Genomic DNA, 26115 nt, shown 5'->3' on the forward strand with positions numbered 1-26115 from the left:
ACCCCCAGCCCATCCTGGACCTTCCCCTGGGAAGGAGCATCAGGGTAGCTCCTGTGGAATGTAGCTCGGTGGGGGTTAAGAGCCAGGCCCAGACCCAGGATCAGGCTCCACCCTTTACAGGTCCTGTGACTTTGGACAACCTGTTAAACCTCTCTGAGTCTCAGTTTTCTCATCTGAAAAATGGGGATAATCACAGTAGCTTCTTGGAAGCATTGTGAAGTCCCAGAGTTCGTTCATGGAAGTCCAACAGGGTGCTAGCACCAACTCACTGCTCTGTAGATGTAATATAACTATTATTATATTACTAATGCTACCGTTCTCTGTATCATTATTGAATCTCCTGGATTTTACAGGTCACCTCCAGAGACAGGGCCATCACTAAGTGGCCTCAGAAAGACCCCTGCTGGCAGGTCTCTGCAGCACTTCTAAGTGGTCAGGAGGCCCTGCAGTGCCACCTGGTGGTACAGAGACACCAGTTCTTCCAGTTCCTGGGAAACTGCCCCACAGTCTCAGGATCTTGGAAATTCTTGAAAGTAATGGAGCAGGATTAACCCCATTTTACAGGCAAAAGTGAGGTTCCAAGAGGTTAAATACCTTGTTCCAGGTCACAGCTAGGCTGCCAGGCTCCTTCTACACTGCCCTGCCCTGAATATATTTTCATTACATCCTCCCCAACCCAGTGCAGCAGTGAATGAATAACACCACCAACGAGAAAACAATCAAAAGAATCGTATATCAAAATGGACACCTTGTTATTCCTGCCATAGGAATGCAGCCCACATTGCCCTGAAGTGGACTCTGCCTCACCCCCACCTCTCCATCCTCACCGTGACCTCCTGAGTCTCAAGGGCATCACCTTCTCTCCCCTAAATTCTTACAACGGCATCCCCACAGGCTCTCTATCTCCATTCACCCACTTCCTAACCACTTGCGCAGTGAGTTTCTAGAGCACAGAACAGAGCATATCATAAGTCTGCTTTCGCAAAAAAGAAAATCCCGTCAGGTCCAGGATCAAGTCCAGCAGCCTGCTGTCACAGCACCTCCCACAGGCTGCCGTCAGCTCGGGCCTCTCCAGAGCAGCCTTTTCCCCAAACAGGAAGTCCTGCGCGCAATGCCCATCACTCCGCCCCTTCTCTCCATGGCAAACTCCTACTCCTGCTCTGATACCAACCTAAGTGTCCTTCTCCCTGTGCAAGCCACCCCCGCCGCCCCACCCCCCAATGGCACCTGTTTCTGGCCGGTGCCATCGTCATCCATGGCGTGCTGGGCGGCCATGGCGGTGGAGGTGTGCAGTGTGGCAGCGTCGAAGGGTACACGCTCCACGTTGGCAATGTGGCTGGAGAGATAGGCCAAGCCTGGGCCATCGGTCTGGTCTGGGTCACGCCAGTTCTTGAAGAACTGCTTGAACAGCGGGGTCTCGCCACCTTCGGGAAGGACTGAAACCTGGGAAGGGAAGGGGGAGAAGGAGGATGTGGCTGGGTGCCCAGCAGGGGTCTTCAGATACCCAGTCCATACGGAGGGTGGGACATCGCCCCTCAGCACATATCCCCCAAACTGGACCCACCCCTCTCGGACCCCCAAGGCTCACCTGGGTCTGCTTGGGGTATTGCATCTTGGAGATGAAGTCGGAGGCCGTTTTCAGGGCAGCCTTCCTCTCCTCTGTGTTGGCCTGTTTGCCTGTTGGCAGCCAGAGAAGGCAATAGAGGGTTGGGGCCTGGGGTCCTGCTAATGTCCAATGTTCCAGGGAAATGGAGCATTGGAGGCCAAACTCTTTTTAGTCTGTGGACAGCCAAGACCAGAGATACATCCCCCTCCCCGAGAGCTGACGGCACCTGGAGCTCCTGGGTGTCCAGCTGGGACCCTGGTCAACAGCAGCAACCATAAAAACACTGTGGGTCTGTTTACTGAGCACATATTTTGTGCTCACAACTCCACATGGATTACTTCATTCAATCCAGACCACACTTCATGCAACCAATGTCATTATTGTTGCCGTTTACATATGAGAATATTAGGATCTTAGAGAGGCTCCGTGATTTAGCCCAGACCACTCAGCAAGTGGGACTCCCATGACCCAGACTCCCTGCACTCCACACTCCAGCCTCCCTCCCTCTACAGCGAGGAATCTGTCCCACTCTCTGTGCTCAAGTTTTCAACTCTGAAAGCTCCTTGCCAGTTAGTGCCCAGACCTCCCATTGCCAAGGTCAAGACCAAGGTCAGCTAGCCCAGGCCCCAGGGCCCCAGAGAGTATTAACAATAACAGCCACAAGCACTGTGGCTCTCTGTCCACCCACTGCCTTCCTCCCTTTGTCATCCTCCCTGTGACTACCCTTAGAGAATGCGGGGAGAACACAGAGGGATCCCCTCAACATCTCAGACCTCTCAGAATCATGTGAGCCAACGTTTTCCAAGAGCCTCCCATAAAATATTCCTCAAAGAGTTTTGCAGACTTCAAGCATGATGCTCCCCAAACAGAAACCAAGCACCTTCATGAGAGGCCAAATGTACACTAGCAAATTAAAAGTCTGACGTTTAACATCCAATTCACTGTGGTCCGAGAACGTACTGGACCACCGAGTTAGACATTTTTCACATCTTTTTACATGACACCAGGGAACCTCTCCGAGAACTGATGTTGTAATGTGCTTGGGAAACACTAATGTGAGCCCAAATAGGGAATCTGAGGCCCAGAGAGGATTAAATAAAGTACCCAAGATCACACAGCAAGTCAACTGCAAAGCCAAGATATTCAACAAGACTCCTGATTTGCAGAGCACCAGGGTGCCTCTAAAACTCTGCCTTCCCCCGGAGGAGCTCCTGACAGTCACAGGAGACCAATTCCTGGAGACCAGGTGAGACTTTGGCCCTGCCCTCTCCCCCGCCGCCGTACCTTTCCAGACAAAGATTTTCCCATCCCTGCCGTGGTCCAGGATGAAGCAGTCCTCTGACCTCAGGGCCCCCTGGGCGAAGGGGTTCTCATCAGCCACGAGGGAGACCGTCATGCTGCCTGCTCCGTTGGAGACCTGAGGGGACAGAGAGGTGAGCAGAGCATGTGAGCGTCAGCTAGAGGATGCCCAAGCCCACACACGGAGCATGGCTGATCAACACCCATTGCTTCTGCCCGCCACCTCTGAGCACTGTGGGTCTCCTTTTTCTTTTTCCTTTACTGCTCTGCCAGGTCTACTGACTGACGCTCGGGGACAACAGGGAAATACATGAGCATCCACCAGAAACACAGAAAGCAGAGCCCACTCCCTGCACCAGGGGCTCTGCCTTGCTTAAGGTCCTACAGCAGAGGAGCTGGGGACAGCCAGGTCTCCTGGCACCTGGTCCTGACGCCACGCCCAGGAGCTCACCTTGTAGAGCTTGGCCAGCTTGCGGTTGGCAGCATCCTCCTTGGCTGTGTCCTCAGTACCTCCGGGCAGAGCTGGCTTGGGGCCCAGCACCTACAGGAGATGGAGAGGAAGGGTGGCCATGAGGGAGGGATCCTGAGAGAGCTCCCCTGGCAGGCAGGTACCACACAGGCACCCACGGTGACCCTCCTGGTGGAGCCCATCTCCCTTAACATCCTGCATCTGTTCACAGGCCTCCTGCTGGATCTACTTGTCAAAAGCCCCCCACACACACACATACACACCGCCCGTCCCCCTTCTTCCAAGACAGCCCTTCAGACAGGTCATCTGCCTTCTCTTAGAGCTGGCTGCAGCTCTGAACACCTCCAACCACAGGCTTTAAGAGACGGCATGCCAGGAGACATAGGGTATCACTCTCCGCTCACAGAAGGGGAAACTGAGGTCCAGAGAGATGAAGTCACTAGTCCACACAGCTACGAGGTGGCTAAGTCAGAATTGGAACCTTGATGCCTGTTCACTTCAGAGCCTCTGTTCACTCCTCCATTCTGGGTGTGTCCAGTCTTAACAGCAACAGCTACTGTCCCTCCAAAACTATGGCTGATGTCCAAGCTCTCCTTCTCCATATAGTCAACCCTCTGCTCTTTCCAAAAACTGGAACTGGATGTTCCCAGGCAAGTAGGAGGCAAGTAGGGGGTGGTGAACTTTGCCTCTCTTGACAAGTCTCAAAACAATGACTGGTGATCCCATCATCTTATGAACTAAACAAGCCATAATCTATCAGGAACTGCCAAGGGAGGAAATTAGGGACTGGGTCTTGGTTGTCTCAGCTGACCCCAGGGGATGCTGGTAGACTTTCCTCCCCCACTCCTTTGGAGGACTTGGCCCTCTCACTGGAGGGTGTGGCTCACACTCCCAGCATGCACCACATCTGTGCAATTCTCAGGAGGTCTGGAAGTTGCCAGGGAAGCCGATCCTCCCCACTCCCTGAAGTGTTCTGGCCTGGTGGATAAACAAAAGGCCTTAAGAAGGAGGCGTGGGGAACACGGTTTCCTCACATTTTTCTCCGATTGCCTAATGCATGAACCAGATCCAGAGCAGCCTACCCTGTCCACCCCACCCACTTCCCATGGGTACCTGGAGCATGGCCTCGGGCTCGGCACCTTCCTCGGATACATGTACTCGGGCACGGCCACTTCGCTCATTGTCACGGATACCCTTGGACACCTGTGTGGCCTTCAGCTTCTCATAGCGGTTGCTGTTGGAACCACACCACTGGTAGATGTTCTGTAAGAAAGAGATCCCAGGAAGTCAGTGCCACAGACTTTATATAAGCCCTGCCTGGTGACACGGCAAGGATGAGGCTGTGGGGTGTGCACAAGTCCATCTTGTTCTGCGCTTGCCCAGGCAAGGCTGGCAGAATGCACACATGTGCATTATCCAAGTGCAATCAGTGTGCAGCTTACACTACAGGAGATGTGACTTCACAGATATAACCACATCACAGTTATGCCATTATAGATTATGTACAAAAAATGTCTGCTTGCTGCTCCAGTTTAAATGCTTTGTCTCTAAAACTCATGCCACTGTGGCGGTATTGGGAAGAAGCCTTTAAGAGGCGACTAAGTCATTATAAGGGTTCATTTCTTTCTGTGGGAATGCATTCATTCTTTGGAAAGCAGCTTGTTTTAAAGCAAGGCCACTCCTCGTGTCTTGCCTCTTGTACATGCTCCTGCTTGCCCTTCCTGCTTCTGGCATGTTACAAAGCAGCACAAGGCCCTCACTGGATGCAGCCACCAGATCTTGGACTTCTCAGGCTCCAGCACTGTGAGTCAAAATTAACTTCTTTTTCTTTTTTTTATAAATTTACCCAGATTCAGATATTCTGTTACAGCAACAAAAAATGAACTAAGACACTTGCTGATGGGAATACAAACTGGTACAGGCGCTTTGGAAAACCATGTGGCCATAGCTACCAAAGCTCACTATACCTACACCCTATGAGCCAGCAAACCTCCTAGGAACATATCTGACAGAACTGTACCCACACGTCTACCAAAGGACAAGGGAAAGGATGTTCAGAGTAGCTCAAACCAGAAACCACCCCAAATACCCATCAACAACATAAAAAATAAATAAATTGTGGGACACCATGAAAGTGAATCTTATATAGCGAGAAGAATAACTGAATTACAAAATGCAACAGACAGGTGAATCTCAGAAATGCAATGTTAAGCCAAAGAAGTAAGCCATAAAAGAGTGAGGTTTTAGGCACGTATCGTTCAGAAACAGGTGAAACTAATCTATGCTGTTAAGAGAGTTCTGGATGAGGATTATTTTTGTGGGTAAAGGGACTGGAAGATGGCAAAAGAGGCCTTGAAGGCCCAGTGAGCTAGTTTCTTGATCTGGTGTTACGCGGGTGTGTTCATGCTGTGAAATCCACAGAGCTGGACACTGAGGACTCATATACTTTTCTGTGTGTCTACTCTCTTTGATTAAAAAGTCCATGCTAACTCAAGGAGGGGCTTTGACCATGGGCATATACACACAGGAGTCTTGGGGTAGAATGTCCTGTGGGTCCATTTGCAGATTTGCGCTCACATGGATCTGTGAGACAAGTATGTACAAATTTATATCATCCATTTATAGGGTCATCTAAGGAAGTGCATTGTCATGTATGATGTACACGTGCAACCATGTGTATGACATATATGTGTGGGCCCAGGGCTACGCATGAGGGTATTTGTTGTGGTGCAGATGTCCACATCTGGTGGGCAAGAGTTGATAGTTTTTGTCCATGCTGGCCATGTACTTATAAGTGTGTGTCTCTGTGTAGAAAGGTACAGGAAACTGAGGCAGGAGGATGGCAAGTTTAGGGTCAGCCCCAGTAACTTAGTGAGACCCTATTCCAGAAGTGAAAATTTACAAGGATTGGAGATATAAATCAGTGCTAAAGAAACCCTGGGTTAGCCAGGCATGGTGAAACACACTTGGAATTCCAGGGACTTGGGAGGCTGAGGCAGCAGGAAGGATTTGCAAGTTCAAGGCCAGTCTCAGCAACTTAGCAAGGCCTGAACAACTTAGTGTGATCCTGACTCAAAATAAAAAATATAAAGGGGACATGGCTCAGTGATTAAGCACCTCTGGGTTCAATCCTTAGTACCAAAATAAATAAATAAATAAACCCTTGGGTTCACTCCCCAGTATGTGTTGGGAGGAAGGTAAACAAGAGATATAAATGAAAGTGTCAGGGAATCTAGGCGTCAATCAAATCCCAAGTACACTGTGCATACAAGGTGTACTCAGGTCTATGCACATGCACATGATGGGCTTGAGTCTACATGTGTAGGAATCTGTGCATGCTGGACACATCTGTACGTGGGTCTCTGACTGGCCCACAGGGCACAGGGCCTGCTGGTTCCCTTGGTTTGCCCTGTCCAAGTCTATGCCTCTGTTTATGAGTGTATCCTCCTCCCTGGTGTCAGTAGCCCCTGGGGAAGGGTCAGGCAGAACTCACGTTGCCCAGATCCAAGATGAAGCAGTCACCATTGTTGAAGCTGTCCCAGGACACAGGCACCTCGGTGGCACGGACCACACGCCGTCCTTTGACTTGGAAGAGTCTCTGCACCACCACTTCATTGGGTACCACATGCTTGAATCCTGATGCCACACCACCTTTCTGTTGGGTGAAGGAGGCAGCGTGAGTCCAGGGTCAGGGTTCAGGGAAGCCAGCAGCAAGGGCATAGAATCGAGGTGAAGGAAACTGTGCCTGTGACCAGTGGCCTGACAGCATCACAGTGACAACCAGTCAACGCAGGACTTTCACATCCACGACCACTTGAGACTGGGACATTCTCATGCCCGTTTCAGAGATGGAAACTGACTTTTAGAAAAAGGAACAAAATTTGTCCAAGGCCACACAGCTAGAAGTATTAAATTCCCTACACACTGTGTCCCACTGAATCTCACAGCCACTCCACTAAAAAGATCCCTGGAGCCACTTCCCTAAATCAAAAAATTGAAAACATTCCTTTCTCAAAACCAGCATCTCCCAAGGAATGTTCCATGACACCCAACTCCCCCAGGATAGTCTGCAAGGAAAGGGTTCCATGATCAGAAAGTGTAGAGGATGATCCTTACTCCCTGCTGCTGACTGTTACCCGACACACATGAGCACAGATGAGGCTCTGGCAAATCCCGTGGGGGCACTGCTGGCCACCTCTTTAAACAGCATTCCCTGGCCTTACACAGCATTCCTCAAGAACCACCTGTCTCTACCACTTCCTGCCTCCAGCTCAAGTGTTCTGCAAAACCCACTTTGGGAAGGGCTAATGCACTATAAATCCTTCCCACCCTTCAAGGATTCCTGGGAAGTCTTTGGGACTGGCCGCACCCACACCATCTGCCTGTTTCCTCCTGGGGTAATACAGCAAGTGCCACCAATTGAGCCTTAGGAGGCAGCTGTGGGTAAGAGACAATTACCCTGCCAGGACAGTGCTGGGCAGCTTGGGTAAGCCTCAGGGTTTCACCCACCCTCTGCAGCCATCACCAAGTCCTGGAGCAGGGCCTTCAGGGGGCTTCCCTGCTCTAGTCCCTAATGCCCCTGGCTCAGCAGAAAGCCAAGAAAAACTGGCTGGGATTTCTTCCCATCAGCCACAGTTCTCAAGATCAGAGCTAGAAAGGTCCTAACCCAGTGTCCCATTTTATCCATGGTGAGCTGAAGCCCAGAAAAGTAGAGTGACTTACTTATAAGTGCTCAGCAAGCCTGTGGCAGTCAAGACTGGAAATTTTGCTTCCCACTCCCACTTTGATACTTCTCCCTACTCCACACTCCAGGAGGGTAGAAGCAGAAGGGCGTCCACCCTGGAAATGCTGGAAAAAGACTGGAGATGCAGCCACCCTAGCCAGGTCCCTCTCTGCCCACCTCTCTCTCCAGGGATGTGTGAAGTTTGATGCAAGCCGCATTTGCTCAGGGCAAAGAGGCAAAGGGAGCCATTCGAATCATGCCTCTGTCATGCCAATCACAGCAATCGACATATAACATTGTGACATGATAATGCCCACTGTGCCGAGCATTTTGCAGGCCTTGTCTGTGAGGGAGGTATCATTATCCCCATCTCACAGAGACAGAAGCAGAGCCCACAAGTGAGGACTCGCCCCAGATCTCACAGCTGCAGATGGTAGAGCTGGGATTCCAACCCAGCATGTGACACCCACGTTCTTCCCCCAACATCAGGCTTCCTACAGCAAACAAAGGTCGCTGGAGTCACCCAGATGAGAGGGAGGAACAAGCTCCACTCAGAGTCATTTTTCAAGTAGAAAGTCTTTTCCTGGTGCCAGGAGCCAGAACGCCCCCTGGTGTCCCTTCTTGGGATCAGCACAGAGCCTTTCCTTATGCCAAGCCTTTGGAGCTGACTCTGCCTTTGCACCCTCAAGGGAGCTGTGGGTGCCACTCTGTGAATGACTTTGGTGTGCAGCGCAGGGGAGGCTCAGAGCCTCCACTCTTGACTTTGCCACCCACAACTAAGTAGCAACCAACAACCAGTCACCTTCCCCATTATCAGAAGAAACAAGACGGGGTTCCGGGATGCAGGCTGGGTCTAAGGGGTCTCAGGCACTGGGTGGCACTGATGCTTGGGATCTGTGAGCAGCACAGAGTGAGAAGGACATTGGTGGGGACTGATGGAGGGGAGGCAGCGGCAGGAAAGTTCTGAGAGCTGGCTGGGAGCAGGTGAGGAGAAGCCAGGGAGGAGGACACAAGGCCCACACCTACTGTGCTCCACCCGGGCTGGGCCTGCCTTCCACACATGCAATCCTCACAACAGGCCCACGAGGTAGGGGCTTGTGTCACCCCCTGTCACCAGCAAAGAAAAGAAGGCTGTGGGAGATTCACAACCAAATGTGCCAGGGTTCCGGCTAGTTGGCAGCAGTGCTGGGTTTCACCTCCCTGTTCTCCCTTCCATGGACAGGGCCCATGATCTGTCCACTCAGCTGGTCATCAAGGGAGAGTGACTCTGAATGGCTTTTTCCAAAATGTACAAGAAGGACCCACCAACTGTTTCTACTGGTCCCTCAGAGACATGGATATGAGGAGACAAGAGCAAAGGAAACCCAGTCGCTTTTTGAAAAATACACCCCTAAAATTCTTAACTTGACTCAGCATGACTTTTTGTTATGAAAAAATAGAAAACACTACTCAGGTACAGTGGCTCTTGCCTGTGATCCCAGCTACCTAGGAGGCTGAGGCAGGAGAATAGTAAGAAGTTTGGGGCCAGCCTCAGCAACTTAGCAAAACCCTGTATCAAAATAAAAAATAAAATAAAAAAAGGATTGGGGATGTAGCTCAGTGGTAGAGTGTCCCCGGGGGTTTGGGCAGGGGAGGGGGCTGTCGAGGAAAAAAAAAAAAAAAAAAACACAACTTTTTTTTTAAAAAAAGGAAAAAGGTTACTTTATATCATTAATCTCAATTCTGAGGACTTCTCTGTATAAAATTTATAAAATAAAACACTACTTGATTTCTCATGATTGTAGCCATGAGTTTCCTATTAACTCCTTTAATCTTACTGATCTAGGAAATTAGATTTGGCAAGATAAGTTAAAATAAATAAATACATAAATAAATGCTCTGAGAAAACATTAGTGGATTTCCAAATGCTGGAGGAAGGCAGGAATTTTTTGGAGATTATTGCTATTTTTTTTACTATAATCTTTAGATTGCTTTCAAAAGTCTAATCATTAGGTGGGAAGAGATTGGCATTAAATAATTTGAAATTCAATAGGATAAATTGTTTAAAAAGCCACTTTCCAAATTGAAGCAATGAAACAAATATGTTCATGGAGAGAGAGCAAAAATTGAACCAGCACTTGGGATGTATCTACAAGGACAGACTCTTGGGGGACTTCTGCTGTCTAAAACCTAAGTACATCTGTATCGTTTGATATTTTACAGTAAACTTGCATTACTCTTATAATAAGAAGGGGGAAAGCAATACACATTTACATGAAAAAAAAAACATTGAACTGTTTATAAAACTAAAAATTTTTTTGATCAGGGTTGGTCCCCTCTACCCTCTAAATTCAAAGTTCCTTTTACAATAAATGGGAGAAGAAAACGTTTCCAATGATTCTCTGAGTTTTCAATAGTGTTTCCTGGTCCAAGGGCTCTGAGGACTCTGCCAGGCCCAGGATGGGTTTGAACAAAGGGTTTCAAATAACTCAGCCCCAGGGGGGTCCCCCCTTCTGTCTGAAAACAGAAAGGCAGGGGCCAAGCAGGATGGAAAGGTGAGGGATTACCACCTTGCAGTGTGCAATGACTTTTAAGATTTGCAGGGGTCACAGAACAAGAGGGCCCCAGGCCAGCTACTCCTAGCAGGTCGGTCTCTTACCTGCCCCTTCTCACACTAGGAGGTCAGAACTGACTCCCAGGAAGAGGCTGTCACAGGAACAAGTCTTGCGTAACAAGCCCTGCTCCTTGGGAATCTATAATTGATGAGAGCACCCTGCTGAGAACCTGGCTGGGCCTGTCAAGTGCGGGGGCGGGTGGCCTGGGGACTTGCACAAGGTAGTAAACAGGGCCGCCTGGACCTCACATTTCCATCAGGGACCAGTGCCTTTCAGGACTGAAAAACCAAATCTGAGCCCTGGTTGGGTCCTACTTTCTGGAACATGCCTCAAAACATGGTCAAGAACAACCCAGAAAATCATCTGGGGGTGAGGGAGGCTTGTTAAATATGCAGACTCTAGGCCCCGTTTGAGCTAAGATGGAAGATCAGGGAATCTTGAAATGTCTACTCCGAACCAGCTCTGAGCCAGCCCCTTCATACCTGGGTTTGAATCCCAGAGCCTGCAGTTTGACAAGTAGCTTAACATCTCTGTATCTTACTTTCATCATTTCCAAAATGGTGCTAATCCTAGTAACTGCCTCATAGGGTGAAATGAGTTAAATAAGTAGAGCGCTCAGAAGAGTCTCTGACACATAGTAAGCAACACAAGTTTCCGGTGATAAGAACCTACTAGCTGTATGTGGGGGCAAATTAGTTTACTCCACTGAGCCTCAGTTTCATCATCTATGAAATGGCAATATTACCAACCACCCTGAAGGCTACAGTAAGAATTAAATGAGATCCTGTAGTAAATGCTCAATATATGGTTGTGGTTCTGATCATCCTTATTCATTTCTAAAAGAGAGTAAATAGGGTGTGGTGGCCCATGCCTGAAATTCCAGCCACTAGAGAGGCTGAGAAGGAAGGAGCACAAATCCAAGGATAGTCTCAGCAACTTAGCCAGACCCTGTCTCAGAATAAACAATAACAATAAAAAGGGCTGGGGATGTGGCTCAGTGGGAGAGTGCCCAGGGTTCAATCTCCAGTACAAAAAAAGAAAAGAAAACAAGGCAGGGGAATCCATGATCTGTGCTGCTTCGTTCTCGGTGCCTAAGGACTCTCGTACTGTGTGTGACTGTGTTGGACACTGAGCTATCACCTGAGAAACAGGACGAGGCAAGACAGCTGGGCAGACACCTGAACACCCTCAAGAGGTGGCCACCATCTGCCGCCCACCCATGTACCATGGGCTCGCTCTTCCTGGGCCTTCCCTCCTGGGCCTGCCCATCTTCTCACCTCTTCCCCTGGCACCCCAGGGCTTGGCCCACAGCCTGCCAGAATTAGGGGATCACTGGCCTGGGTGTGAAGCTGGCTTCCACCACTTCCTGGTTTTGTGACCTCCCTGAGCCTCTGTAAAGTGGAGCTCTGTCTCCTAGGACAGCCGTGGAACCTAAGGTGGACAAAGGATGTTCCTGGTGCCGGGCCTGCCACACTCTAAAGTCCCTGTGACAGGGACTTCAGAACTGTGTGTTGAGGGAATGGCCGCTGGGAAGGGGGTGAGAACACTGGGGTACACACCTTGCCCGAAGTCTCACCCCAGTTTCATGGGGTGACCTGAAACTCAGTCTGATTCCTGGCCAAGTGATTATCCCACTTCCAGCTCCAGGAGTTGCCGAAGATCTTCCCCAGCCCAGAGGCTGATCCTCACCCTTTCCCCCTCTCCTTCCTCAGGCACCAAAGCCCAGAAGCACTTCAGGAAGAAGGCAGAGAGGCACACTGGGCAGGAAGCTTGCAGATGGGGCTGGGTGGATACCAGGGAATCCAGCCCAGCACCCCAGGCCTGGCTGCTGCTGCCAGCACTTGCCCTGCCCTTTGCTCCCTGAGTCTCACAGGCACTCTCCATTATTCAATCCCTTGTGCCTGATTTCAGGAAGACAGGGTCACTGTCCCATGGACACAGAAGACCCTGCAGCAACTCTCTCAGGGCACACAGCTCATGGGTGGCACAGACAGGGCTTGAAGTCTAACCTACTAGCACCTTGGTCATGAGAGGGATGCTGGTTTGATGGGAAAATGCCAGCAGTCAGGAGATCTGGGTTGTGGTCTGAGCACCCACACCGAGGTGTACCAGTGTGACCCTGGGCCGGTTGCTATTCCTCTCTGTATTTCAGTCTCCTCTGCCCTCCATAAAGGGAGAGCTTTGTGCCCTGACATTAAGTCTCATCTAGCTAAGAAAGCCTGTGATACCCTCCCCATCCTGACCAAGAGAGCCCTTCCAAGGAGCCAAGCCCCACGCAAGGTCATTTCCCAGCTTCCCTTTCACCAAATCCTCTCCCAGCCCTGCAGGGCAGGTACAACTGGCTCACCTGTAACCAGAGAGGAAAGGTAGGCTCTGGAAGTCAAGTGGCTAGATGGAGGTCACACAAAATATGAGGGTGCAGCCTCCTGGGGCTCCCAGCTTGGTTCTGCTCAGTCCCACCTGGCTTGGAGCTTAGGGAAAGAGCCGTCTTCAATGTCCTAAGAGTTCACCAATGTCCTAAGAGTTCAGGTTCAGGAGAGATTCTAGTGATTGGAAAGAGGGATGTGACCAAGAGTGCCTTACCAAATACCTTACTCAGGTCCTTTGCTGGCAAGGCCCAAGAATTACAGGGTACAGAAATAGGGCTTGCAAGAAGAGCTAGGTTTCCACCTCTGGCCCACTCCTCACTGCTGGGGCCAGGAACACAACACTATGAAGTTACAGGGAACTGTCCTCTCCTCATTCTAAGATAAGGAATCAAAGACTCAGAGAAAGAGCATGGGATCCGTCCAGGATCACACTGCTAGGAAGGGCCCAGGGTTCACAATCAGAGCTGCTTGACTCCAAAGTCTGACCTCTCACCTGTCTGCCCATCGCCCTATGAAGCTGACAGACAGGTGACCCCTCGTGAGCCCTGCCGTGAATGCATCTGTCTCAGCCACTCAAGCAAGATAAAGCCCAACTTACCTTGTACTTCAGGCCAGACTTGAAATAGCCGAGGAAGGTGGCTGACTCAAAGCCCTGGACCTCTCGGTGCTGCACAGCCCGGCCATTCAGGTAGTCATCCAGCTGCACAGTGAAGATGGCGGCTGCCCCACTTTCGTCCTGGCTACACTCGTTGCCTAGCAGACATCAGAGCAGCATGAGCCTGGCTTCCCAAAAGTGGTTTCAGCACCCTGGGGGCAGGAGTGTGGTGCCTCCAGCATTACCTTGGCCTCACCACAGAATCTGGGCAAGCTTCTTCTTTCTGTGAGCCTTAGTGAGGCCACCTGTATAATGGGGCTCAGGACTTACACCATTGCAGAACAGATCTGCAGTGTTAGAGACCCCAGGCTCCTGTCTCTAAAGAACAAACTGCAGGAGGTTTGACTACAGCTGGGCCAGGGAAGCTGTGGAGGGGTCCTCTGTGTCCAAGTTACTCACCATAACTTATTGCACCCTCATGACCCTCCTTTGAGGTAGTACAGCTGTGTCACCATGTCCAAGCCACAGGGACATTGGTGTCTTGCCAAAGGGCAGATCACAGCTGAGGTCAGGACGTGCCCAGATTGGCTCTAGGGTCTGGGGACAGGTAACCACTAGCCAAGAGCCTGCACACACTTAGCTCTCAGTCATCAGTGAGCCTCCTGGGTACCTCCTGGGACCACACCTCAGAGGTTGCGGCTATATGGGGTTGGGACCAGGCAGGTGCTGAGCAGGGGCACCTCACCCAGCCAGTAGTGGAGGTCATACTGCAGATTCCCATTCCTCAGCTGCACAGTCTTCAGGATGACATAGGCGTCGCCTGTGAAGAAGTCTCCGTAGAGGTTGGGGGGCACGGGCACCAGGTCGAACTTCTCCACACGCCAGATCTGCAGGCCGGGCTCCTTCCCTGCCTTGAGGAACTCGGGGTGTTCCACCACCATGCTGCTGGGCTGGGGAGAGACAAGGCAGAGCCTGAGCAGGGGCACAAGTCTTGGCAGGGAGAGACCCTGGGCTCGAGGGAGGCTGTGTTCCAGCACCAAGAGCGTCTCACTTGAGCCTCCCCATGGCCAGGGTCAGTCGACCCCTTTCTATGAGTTGGCAAACAGGGCAAGAATTTAGGCTCCAAATCCTGTGCTTGGTGAGCATCTGTCTCTCCAGCTCAGCTCCCCGATCTGCATTTTCTGGTGATGGGGAGGCAGAGGGCTCCACTTCCCTTCTCCCTCTGTTTTCATTGCCAATTGGCTGTGATGACTAAGGCACAGAGAAGTGAATTGATACTCAGCTAGGAAACAGTGGACAGGAACTGCCCCAAGCTACTCTGGGTAGACTCCCTCAGATGGTAGTGATACATCTAGGGGTCCCCAGGGGCTCAGTCTGCTCCCTTCCAGCACCATCATGGCTCTTAGAACTACAGTGTTCTCAGCTCATTGTCTACCCCCACTCTATAGATAGGAAAACTGAGGCCCACAAAGGTAGGGACTGGCCCAAGGTCACATACCCTGTTTGCTTTTGCTTTTTGGAAGTGGTAAGCTTGCCCTTGTCCCATCCATCCCTCATCACACCCTCAAGAAGGATAGATGAGCCCAAGTGGCCTCCTGAGCTGTCTGCCTCCTCCCTCTGCCCCCCAACACCCACCCCCAAATTTCATTTCTTGGAAAAGGCGGAGAGGACACAGCCTGGGTCTGCAGGAGCCTGTTGGAGAGGAGGAGGTCAAGGGGAGGGGGAAGGCTGTCAGACATGCGCTAGGGCTGGAGACAGCGAGCAGGAGGGTTAGGCTGGAGTCAGCGGGCGGAAATCAGCAGGCGCAGGTCTCCTCAGGCCGGAGGGGAGATCTGGTGGGAGTAAAAGTCAAATGGGAGAAGTCAGAGGGACCACGCTGCGCTTGGAGCTCAGGCAGAAGGGCGAGTGGTGGAAAAACACAAAATCAAAGGAGAGGAGGAGAAATCGGGGCAGAGGAGACAGCAGAAAGGGGAAAATGAATAATAGGAATGACGATAAGCAGTTCGAGGTGAGATCACACTAGGAGAAAACTGGAGCCCGAGAGGGACATCTAATGGGGAGGAGTCAGAAATGTTAGAAGAAATCAAATGAGGCAAGGAGAGAAGTCAGGCAGACAGGAGGAGAAATTAGACACGAAAAAGAGAAATCAGGCGGCAGCGATGGGTAAGAAATCAGAAGGCGACGAAGGAAAAGAGCTCCGGCCAAGGGGAGGGTTAGCCTGTAGGGAGGGAAACAGCCAGGGCCCCGAGGCGCCCACCCTCACCCACGAGAGCCCTGGAAGCAGCAAGAGATACTTACAAAGCAACAAAACAGTTTTTCCATTCTAGACCTGAATTACTCCCCTTTTCCTAGCGCTGTATCTGCAAGAACTTACAATAGAGAGTTACTCCGGGAGCCCCGGGGGGCCCCCCTGGGCACTCACCCGTGCCTGGGACGCCCGCCCCTGGGGCGCCTGCGCCTGGGCCTCCCCCCGAGACGCGGTGGCCGCGCGGACCCGCGGTGACAGTGCGCACAGCGCCAAGAGCAGCGCGCGGAGCAGGGCTGGCGCGGAGCGGTGCGGAGCCATGGCGGCGACGGCGGCGGCAGAACACCCAGTCGGCAGCCTGGCCCCGGGACGCAGACCTTAAGTAGCCGATCGCCCATCCCGCCCAAGCAGGAGACCGCCCCTCAGGGAGGGCTCAGGGCAGGGCTGCGCCCCTGCGGGCCCGCGGGAGAGGCGGGGATCTGTCCCGGATCTCGGAGACATCTGGGTTCCCACCCGGACCAACCCCACTGGGCGCGGCCGGCCCTGAACATCTGCTCCCCCAAGAAGACCCAGCACAGGGCCTGCCATACAGCGGGTGCCAACTCAATGCGAGCTAAATGGGCGCGTCAAAGAACCGCGGAGAGCCCATCTCAGTCTCATCTTCTTGTGCAATCTCTACAAGCCTCTTTGTTCCTATCTCCAGTGATGATGATGATGATGATGATGATGATAATAATAATAATAATAATAATGCCAACAACAGGAACATTGCAAACTTTCCACTGGTGCATCAGAATGGGTACCAAAGACAGCCCATTTTAGGGAGGGAGAAACTGAGTGCAGAGTGATTAAACAACCTGCACACCGCTAACAAATGCTACTGTCAGGATCAGAACCCCCAGCTCAGCAGCATGCATGCCACCACTGAGGGGTAGGTGAAGCACGCCAGACTTAGACACCTGCCTGTAAATCTCCCAACTTCTGGGCTTGCTGGTTCTACTTTACTCAAAGCAGCGGTTCCCCTCATCTTTTAAAAACACTTTGCTTCTCAAAGGTTTCATTTTGATCAAAACCTAGTCACATAGTTGTGCAAGGTTGTTCTCTTTTGACTCTATTTACCTCTTCCTGGGTACAATCATTTCTATCTACCTCCATTAGCTGGTGTCTCAGGGATTTGCCTTCATGTTTCCAAAAATACAGGCCCTTGTTGCTTCTTGAAGTTTCTCATCCATTTTGGACATTTCCTATCCATTTGTCCTGGGGAAGACAGGATCTGAGCCTTCTCCCAGTCCCAGGCTTGTAACTGGGACACGGGAGATCTGGGTTTGATTCTTGTAAGTTACTTTCTTTCTTTGATGCCTAAATCTTACATTTGCATGGGTACAGAAGTTGCTGAGGAGTAAATCATTTGGAAACAGACTGGCCTGCACATGGGTAAATGGGAGTGTCCCTGCCTGTCCCCGTAGCTATAGTCAGCTCTTAGATAACTTCTATCTAATCAGGTTGAAGTTTGCCTTCTCCAGCCTACAATTTCCTCCTTCTTAAAAGGGAGTAGGGGAGAGATCAGATCAAAGGCTAAGGGAACTCAGAAGGCAACTGAGACTAGAGGGGTTATAAGGAGGCTTCCTGGAGAAGGGGCCGGAATATCAGGGAGGGTGAAGATGGAAAAGAAAAGGCATTCCAGAGAGAGAATAGCATGCACAAAGGGCAGGCAAATATGGGCCACCTCTGGTGAAGACAAGGGTCCAGTCTGAAACACAGGGAACAAGAGGAAATGAGGCCAGAAGGGGTGGCAGGTGCCCAGAGGCCACACTGAAGAGTCTCCATTGTATCTAGGGTATCGGCCCCAGAGGGACACCTGAGTTCTCAGAACTCCAAGACCTAGTAAGCTTACCCCTAGGCCTGCAGAGCCTGAAGTGGGCTGCCCTGGCCTAAATTCACAGAGTTCTTCCCTCTTCCAAGCCATCTGTAGGAGCATCAGAAACCCCACTGCTCACAGGTACTTGATGGAAGTGTAAACAAGTTTCATCTCTCTGGATAACAATTTAATTATACAAATTCAAAATGCACAATTCAACATTTCCTACAGAACTACAAATAGCAAAACATGTGCGAGGATGTTCAATGAAGCATTGTCTGAAGAAAACTGGAAAAGACCCAAATGTCCTGGTTAAATAAATGATGGAGCTGCTGTACAATGGACCACTATGCAGAAAAAAGAATGAACTAGATCAAATTGTGCCTGGCACATAGTAGGCACTCAATAAGCAGAGAGATCTCCAGGTGCAAAAAGCAAACTGTCTAACAATGACTAGAGTGTGCTCCTCTCCTCCTTGTGAGCTTTTTGTTGTTATTGTTCAACTGTTTCCTTTCTTTCTTTCTTCCCTCCTTCCTTCCTTTCTGTCTTTCATGCACCATTAAGAAACCAGTAAACGCTAACCTGTCAAGGCAGTTTGCTTGTAAGGAATGAAGGGGATATTTCCTTCTTGGACATTGCCAGGGCTGCCTGCAGCTGCAGCAAGTGCCCAGATCCTCTACAGTTGGCAAATGGAACTCTTTAGGGTGATGAAAATGTTCTAATACTGAATTACGGTGATGAGTCCACAACTGATTAAACTAAAAATCTCTATGCGCACAGTGAGTGAACTGTTATATATATGAATTTTACCTCAAGATACTTACTGAAAAAATTGTAAAAGCAATGCTGGGGGGTTTGAAATGTTACAAGTATATATATCCAATATGGGTTTGTTTGTCTGTTTGTTTGTTTTTTAGTGTATGAAGAACAATACCTTTTAAAATATATTTAAAGCAATACTTGCTCATTAGACAATTTGGAAAATCCAAACAAACAGGAAAGAAAAATGTCCTTGTTTTCCCAGCCCCCAGAGTGAACCCAAGCCAGCAGCTGGCCCAGTTGAGTAACCCCCTCTGGAGCAGTGTGGCCTGGACCTGCCCAGTTGGTGATTAACAGAGAGCTGCTGTGGCTTGGCCTAGATCCCAGGGGTCATGGACCACCAACCCAGGGTCACTTGCCCCAAGTTAATGATCACAAAGGCCCTATACTTTGCCTGCCATGTAGCTGTGGGGTCCGGCTCTAAGTCCTAGATAGCTGGACACCAAGCCCCTGTCCCTGCTCCCTGGGATCCCAGAGCCCGGAAACCCTCACTATTGGGCATGGAGAAGTGGTGGCTTTGCTGGGGCAACACTGTCTTACTCTGCTTCCTGCCTGAATTCATGGAGTTTGTTAGGGCTAGCTCTGCCACTGACTTCCAGGTGACTTTGGACAAGTCCTCTCTGGGCCTCAGCATCTCCATAAGCAAAGACAGGGTAGGTCCAATGTCCCCACTCTACACCTCTTTTCTAGCCACAACATTCATTCCCAGGTACTGGCTGTGCAGTCATACCCAGAGCCTGCATGTCTCTGAGCCTCTCTTACCCCCATCTTTAAGATGGGGACACTGGGCCAGGTTGCCTCTACAGGTCTTCTGAATCAGACAGTCTAGAGCCCCTGATTTGAGGGAGGAGGCATTCATAACAAACAGCACACTGTTTTACCTCTGGGCCTAGCTGGGGCAACTGAGACTCAGGGAAGGATAGTCACTTGTCCAGAATCACTCTGCTGGAAGGAAGCATTGCTGAGATTCACACACATGTCTGACTTGCTCCAGAGCCCAGCTCTGTCTTGGGGGATGAAGCAGGAATTCCCTGGAACCACCTGACCCGAGCAGGGAGCGGCAGGGCTCTATGCAGAAAGGGTTGCAGTTGCTAAACAAGTCAAACCCAAGTCTACCCCAATTCAAGCTGGCAACCAAGAGCATGTAGGGCCACTGCCTCTGCCACACCTCCCAGACCAGGACAGGAGGCACCAAGAAAGCCCTCTAGCTCTCCTGTCACAGTTTCAGTACCTGGGACAAAAGCATACCCAGAAAGATCCCCAGGCCTAGTCCCTGCTCTCTGCTTGGAGATCCCCTGACCTCTGATTTTGGCTGTTCCTGGGTCCTCCTCAGTGCCACACAAATAGCAGGTGGCTTTGCTATAGCATGGAGTGGTATAGCCATGTTCCTCTGGCAGGCCTTCCTTCCCCACAGCTGGACCCAGGACCCCCACAACCAGCTCCAGGCCCTTCTTCCCTCTACACCCTCAGGCCACTCTCTGTGTCTCTGTGGGCCTCTCAGGACAGCTCCCAGATACTAGAGGAGGTGCCTCACCCTCACCTCCACCCCTGGCCACAATGCACAAAAGGCCTTGGCCAAGCCTGGAAGACACCACCCTGTTCTTTTCTCTTCACCCCAAACGTGGTTGTTCTCGATTCCCAGGCACACAGCCATTCATGGGAAGCCCTCTCTTGGAGCTCATTTGCTTTTGGCTCATCTTTCTGGACCTTCTGGGTGCACCCACTCCTCTGGCCTGGGATCTTGCTAACAAGGACATTGGTCAGTAAACAGAGAAGCCAGTTATGAAACCCGGTGAAACTGGACAGGGCCTCAACAAATTCTGGCGAGCCCTGTGGACTTGAAAGAACACAGGTTTTAGAATCTAGCAGACTAGGCCCCCTGTAGTTGAGGCCTCAGTTTCCCCAACTATAAAATGGGGAGAATGGTACTGAGCCCGTGCAGCAAGGAGAGTGCCCAAGGCCTGACACACAGCAGGAGTTCTCCCAGAGGCCTGAGTTCAGCCCATGTGCACTGAGGAGAGCAGCAGACTGGGGGAAGAGAAAGGTTACAGATTCCACAGCAGGACTTAGGCTGAGGTCTGGGCTGTGTGACCTGGAGCAAGCTCTTTCTCTCTGTGAGCCTCAGGTCACTCATCTGTAAATAGGGATAGTGCCTCAAGCTACAGGGCTGTCTGGGGAATGGGCACAGCCTGCTGGAGGGCACAGCACTGAGCAGGGCTTCTTAGCAAATATGGTCATAGGTCCTTCCTGTCTTTGTGGACAATCATACCAAGAACAAGAGGATGATGTCTCAGAGCCAGAAAGCAAGAGCCTGGCAGAAATTTAGAACTCAGGTCTCTCTGACAACCAGGTCAGAGCCAAAGCCTGGCCTGCATGTGACAGGGCTCCCTAACAGGCCAGCTGGGTGTCTGCCTTGGCCAAGCTGTTCTGGGTGTGGACAGATATTGGGAAGATGGCCAGTGGGCTGGGCTGAAGCCTCCTCCGGGAGGGCAACTATCCCAGGGACTGAAGCCTCTGGCCCTTTCCCAGCTTCCGGATCCAACCCCACCTAGTGCTGAGAGCCAGGACAGGACATTTGGAAAGGGCCTGACCCAGACACTTCCTAACCTTGTGCCCTGTAAGCAGTCAGATTTGGCCATGGGTATGAGCCTGGCCCTCTTTTTTGCCAGGACCCATTTTGGCAATCAATCTCCCCTGCTCTGGGGGAGGAGCTGACCCTGGGAGACTTGTCAGGCCAGCAGCAGGGGCTACAAATGGCTGCAAACAACTGTGTCCTAGGGGCTGGGGTGGTGGCTCAGTGGTAGAGCACTTGCCCAGCATGTGTGAGGCCCTGGGTTTAATTCACAGCGCCACATATAAATAAATGAATAAAATAAAGATCCATCAACAGCTATATAGAGAGAAACTATATATATAACTGTGTCCTAGTCCACCACCACTGGCACAAATACCAGCAGCAGGACAGAGAGGTCCAGAGGCGGATAGTGTGAGTGCAGAACCAGCAGAAGACAGGGGGTGGAGGAGACAACCTGTCCTCAAATCTGCTGGAGAAGGCAGGGTCCATGGTGCCCCACCAGAGCCAGAAGGAGCAGGAGAAGCCAGGGGAGGCAGCTACATAGGGAAAGGACTTTCAAAGAGGGAGAAAAACAAAGGGAGTAGCCTTGTGTTTGTGATTATGCTAACCCAGAAACACCTGGGTTTAAGTTCTGGTCTACCAGAGTGGCTCTGAGCAACTGAGTGGCTTTGATAAGTCACTTTGGTTCTCTGACCTTCGATTTCCTCATCTGCAAATGCCTTCTTCCTAGGATTATTGTGAGAACTTAATAAGGTAAAATATGTTTGGGGCTTAGCACAGGGCTTGCTGCAGATTAAGCTTATGTAAAGAAAGCTGCTATTATTGTTAGGCAGTGCACTTGGGTGAGTTTCTATCTCTCTGAAACTCGATTTCCTTATGTATAAAATATGAGTAAAAAAAATGCCTTTTTTGAATGATAGTTGGGAGGACAAAATGAGACCATAAATGTGAAAGAGCCTAGGACCATGCCTTTCATAAAATAGATGTTCAAAGATGCTGATTTCCAACAGCAAGGTCTCAAAGAGACCTGCATATCTGTGTTTATAGCAGGATCATTCACAAGAGCTCAAACATGGAAGCAAGCCAAGTGTACGTGGGTGAATGAATAAATAAGCAAAATACACCTCTCTACCACAGAATGTCACTCAGCCTTAACACGGAAGGGAATTCTGCCCAGTGAAAAAACCTTGAGGACATTATGTTAAATGACAAAAGCCATTCACAAGAAGACAAATGCTTATATGAGGAACTCAGAGTAGCCAAAATTCAGGGGCAGAAAGTAGACTGATGGCTGTCAGAGGCTGCAGGAGCGGGACAGAGTTTCAGTTCCACAAGAGGAAGAGTTCTGAAGACGGATGGGGGTGATGGTTACACATGATCAATGTCTTCAATACCACCAAACCATTTGCTTTAAAGTGATTAAGGTGATCAATTTTATGGTGTGTGTATGAGATGCTAAGTAATGAGATGCTAAATGGTGACCCAGCCAAGAGGACTCAAGTGACAAGCAAACCAGACCATCTCTAAGGACCTTGGGACCCTGAGATTCAAGGATGTTGAGAGAAAAAGCAAAAAGCCAATAATATTGTACATGAAGCCCCCTGCCCTCAGTCCCCTCCTGCCTGTCTGGGGATCAAGTTCATCCTTCACTATGATCCACCAGGGCCAGTCGCCATGCTGATGGAAACAAGGGTGCCTGCCATCATGTGATGGTGCCACGTCCTCCTGTCATGGGCTCCAGATGAAGCCCTTCTCTGTCCTTGGGCCCCGAACAGCTCAGATTCCCTTAGTGCTTGGCTCTGGGAGGAAGGTCAAGCCCACTGTTTGGGTGTCACTTTGTACCTGCAAGCAGAACTCCCTGAGAAGAACAAAAGCTGGTAAATGGAGGGGAAAGGCGGGAGACCAGAATCCAGGAGCACATGCTGAGTCTCCGTGAGGTGGAGACACGAGAATGACCAAGAGCGTGAAGGCTGAATGATCTTCCCACCAAGGGAATACCAAGCCATGTCCAGGGATGAACTTGAAAAGAGCCCAAATCTACCACCAGGGGACGCAGGCAAGAGGCTCCTTCTGCAACACTTGTGTAAAAGGCATAATGATTCCTAGCCTGTGCGGTGTCTGGTAGGATGGAAGGAGCCACTGACATTGTGCTTGGCATTCAGTAAGTGCTCGGTAACCCTGACATCCAAAGATGACCACCCTGCACCTATCCAGACCCTGCAAGCCTCAGCTCTATTGTCTCCACACCTATCCTGGACCACCTGAGTCTGCCTCTAAAGCAGAGGAGGGCTGGGACGTTCCAACCCAGGACTGGAGAACTGGGGTTGGGCTGGTACCAGGGTTGGAAAATCATTTCAGGAGAGGCAGCCTTGCCACTCATTCCCCTCACCCTTCCTGTGTCTCCTTATGACACCCCTCCTCTCTGAACTTAGCCTTTCTGCTCCACCCGAGGATCCCAGCCCTGACAACCACTAGCTGGGCAAGGCACTCAACCTCTCTGAGCTTTTAGTGTCCTCAGGTAAAGCCTGGTCAGACAGAGCTGGTGATATAGTTTAGTTGGTAGAGTGCTTGCCTTGCATGCACAAGGCCCTGGGTTCAATCCCCAGCACCACACACACACACACACACACACACACACACACACACACAACACGGACTGGTCAGATCATCTAACAGGTTTACTGGTCCTTAATACCAGTAAAAATTGGTTACAGAAAAACTCCAATGAGACAAGGAAGCCCAAAGGATACAAAGTAGCAGATGTGTGGGATAAAGAAGTGTAGGAGCTAAGCACAGCAATCAAATTGAACTGTATTTGGGATCCTGGCTAAGTGAGATTTTAGCTGTCCTCATCACAAAATGGATACAAATAATGGGTATAGATGTGAAGCGATAGATTGTGCATTTGCTTCACTACTTACATACATCATATACCATTGTGTTATATTTTTTAAATATACACAGTAAAATTTATTTTTAAAGAAAAATACTGCAGCATCCAAACACTGTAGCATCATTAGAGACTGAAATTTATCTCAAACTTTGAGCTACAATATCAAACACTCAAAGATATTGTTATTGTTACTAATCCTTTTAATTCTAATAGGTTTATAAAAGTATTTTTCAAACTTTTAACTTAAACTGAGGCACAACACTGGAACGATGTCCCTCCTCTCAAAACACTACACAGACAGAAAGAAAGGCTCCAGGAATGTGTGTTGCCTTCTCTCCCAGGTGCTCTGGGGCCTCACCTCCAATCAGGTACCTGCCAATCATCTATCATTCCACAGATGCCTGACCCTCTCCTTCTGTAGGCTTCTAAAATGCTCTGGGACACTTGGAAGCAGATCCCAACCAGGATCATCCCATGAGGACAGTATATAGAGCTGAGACGACAGCAGAGATACTCAACTGCACTCTCTGTCCCTCCCTGACACCCAGCCCCTAGACTCCCACACTAGCCACTATACAAGCTCAGTGTCCTGAGATCACTGTACCAGCTTCCTCACTGGCCTGAGTTCTCTCCCCACTCAGCCCCTTGTCCCTACAAGTTGTGTTATTCCCTGCTCAAGAGGAGGAGTCAGGACTCCTAAGCTTGGCCCTTTATGATCTGGTGCCCACGTGCCCTTAAAACTTCATTGCCCACTGACAAACCACCAACAACCTCTGTGCCATCTAACCTGGTCTCTGTATGACCTCAGCTTCCTGCCTGCAGGCGCCCTGGGGGCTAGCCATGGCTCTGCCTCTCTGCATGAGCTTAGACAAGCTCTTTGCCTCTCTGAGCCTCAGTCTTCTCAGGCTAGTGGGGCTCTTGTGCAGATAAGACTCATTTTGGTCCTGAGTTCCAGGTGCTAGGAGGAATCAAGAAATGTGTGCCTTGGGCTGGGACTGTGGCTCAGCAGTAGTGAGCTTGCCTAGCATGTGTGAGGCCCTGGGTTCGATCCTCGGCACTGCATATAAAAATAAATAAATAAAATAAATTATTGTGTTCATCTCAACTAAAATAAATTGTTTTAAAACAACAGCCTCCTCCCCTGCACTGCTACCACTTCCACAGCAGCTGTTAGCCATTTGCTTCCTGGATCTCAACAGCACGCTCTCCCCTAAGCTCTGGAATGCAGACAAGTTGTGAGCCAGCAGGGGCAGCTAGGAGGGGAGCAGGGCTTAGAGGAAAATTACCGGCTCCAACACCCAGCTCAGCCAATGCTGGCTGGCAGGCTCTGAGAGGGGATCTGGGGGCCTGGCAGGCCCCTCTTGAGTGTGGACTTGGCCCCACTCCCTGACCTCTCTCTGAGCTAGTGGGTACTCTGGTCCCACCACTCCTCTGGGACACTCCCACTCTTTGGCATCCAAAGAAGGGTGGGGGGAGAAGGGAAGAAAACAGGCAGGCCTTTGTGAGGAGGAGAAAATTGGCTCCTGCCACCACCCTCAGGGGCCCCAGGAACTGACAAGATGGAGGATCCCAGATGAAAAAGGGTCCCACCGTTGCCTTGGAGCCTGCGTGGTTGCCCTATCTCAAGTCCTATACTCTTGTGACCCCTTCTCTGTATCATATACATTGTACTGGGCCCAGCGTCACATATTCCATGTGACTGTGCCACACACTAGGTCTGTGTCCCCCACACATCATCATCCTGGGTATCTACCTGGAGGCTGCAGCCCACAGTATGTAAGCCCCAATCATGTTTCATGCACCACGTCATGTCTGTTGTATGACATACCCTGCACTTGTACCATCTTTCCAATCCCATGCCCACATCCAGATCCTATCCCTTGGAGTATATGTCATCAATTTTGTCCTGAATCTATGCATTGAGGTCCTTGCTCCATGGTTCACATTCAAAGTTGGAGGAGAAGGGCAGGTAAGCAGTGTAGCAATTAAGTAGGACAGACTCTGGGACAGGGGGATTCCCAGCTGTCATCACCAACCTGACTTTGCAAAAGCTATTCCTCAGTGCCTCAG

The 26115-nt window shown here is 50.5% G+C and overlaps 1 protein-coding gene across 3 annotated transcripts in view; it reads right to left on the reverse strand.

The window, feature by feature from the left end:
* The window catches only part of GSN (gelsolin), a 41934-nt gene that overhangs the window by 10024 nt on the left and 5795 nt on the right, over positions 1-26115 (reverse strand). The window contains exons 1-9 of one of the 3 annotated variants that reach the window (XM_081282468.1): positions 16078-16255; positions 14401-14605; positions 13659-13813; positions 6868-7029; positions 4488-4637; positions 3357-3446; positions 2891-3023; positions 1589-1677; positions 1228-1443 (exon numbers count right to left, since the gene is read on the reverse strand). In XM_081282468.1, coding sequence (XP_081138594.1) covers positions 1228-1443; positions 1589-1677; positions 2891-3023; positions 3357-3446; positions 4488-4637; positions 6868-7029; positions 13659-13813; positions 14401-14605; positions 16078-16221 — 1344 coding nt within the window. In that variant the 5' untranslated portion in view covers positions 16222-16255. Of the gene's footprint in view, positions 1-1227; positions 1444-1588; positions 1678-2890; positions 3024-3356; positions 3447-4487; positions 4638-6867; positions 7030-13658; positions 13814-14400; positions 14606-15953; positions 15993-16077; positions 16256-26115 lie in introns of those variants that run through there. The other 2 variants (XM_081282469.1, XM_081282470.1) reach the window with 2 other exon arrangements.

The sequence above is a fragment of the Spermophilus citellus genome (genome assembly GCF_964194105.1).
Source record: "Spermophilus citellus genome assembly, chromosome: 2".
NCBI classification, from domain to species: Eukaryota; Metazoa; Chordata; class Mammalia; order Rodentia; family Sciuridae; genus Spermophilus; species Spermophilus citellus.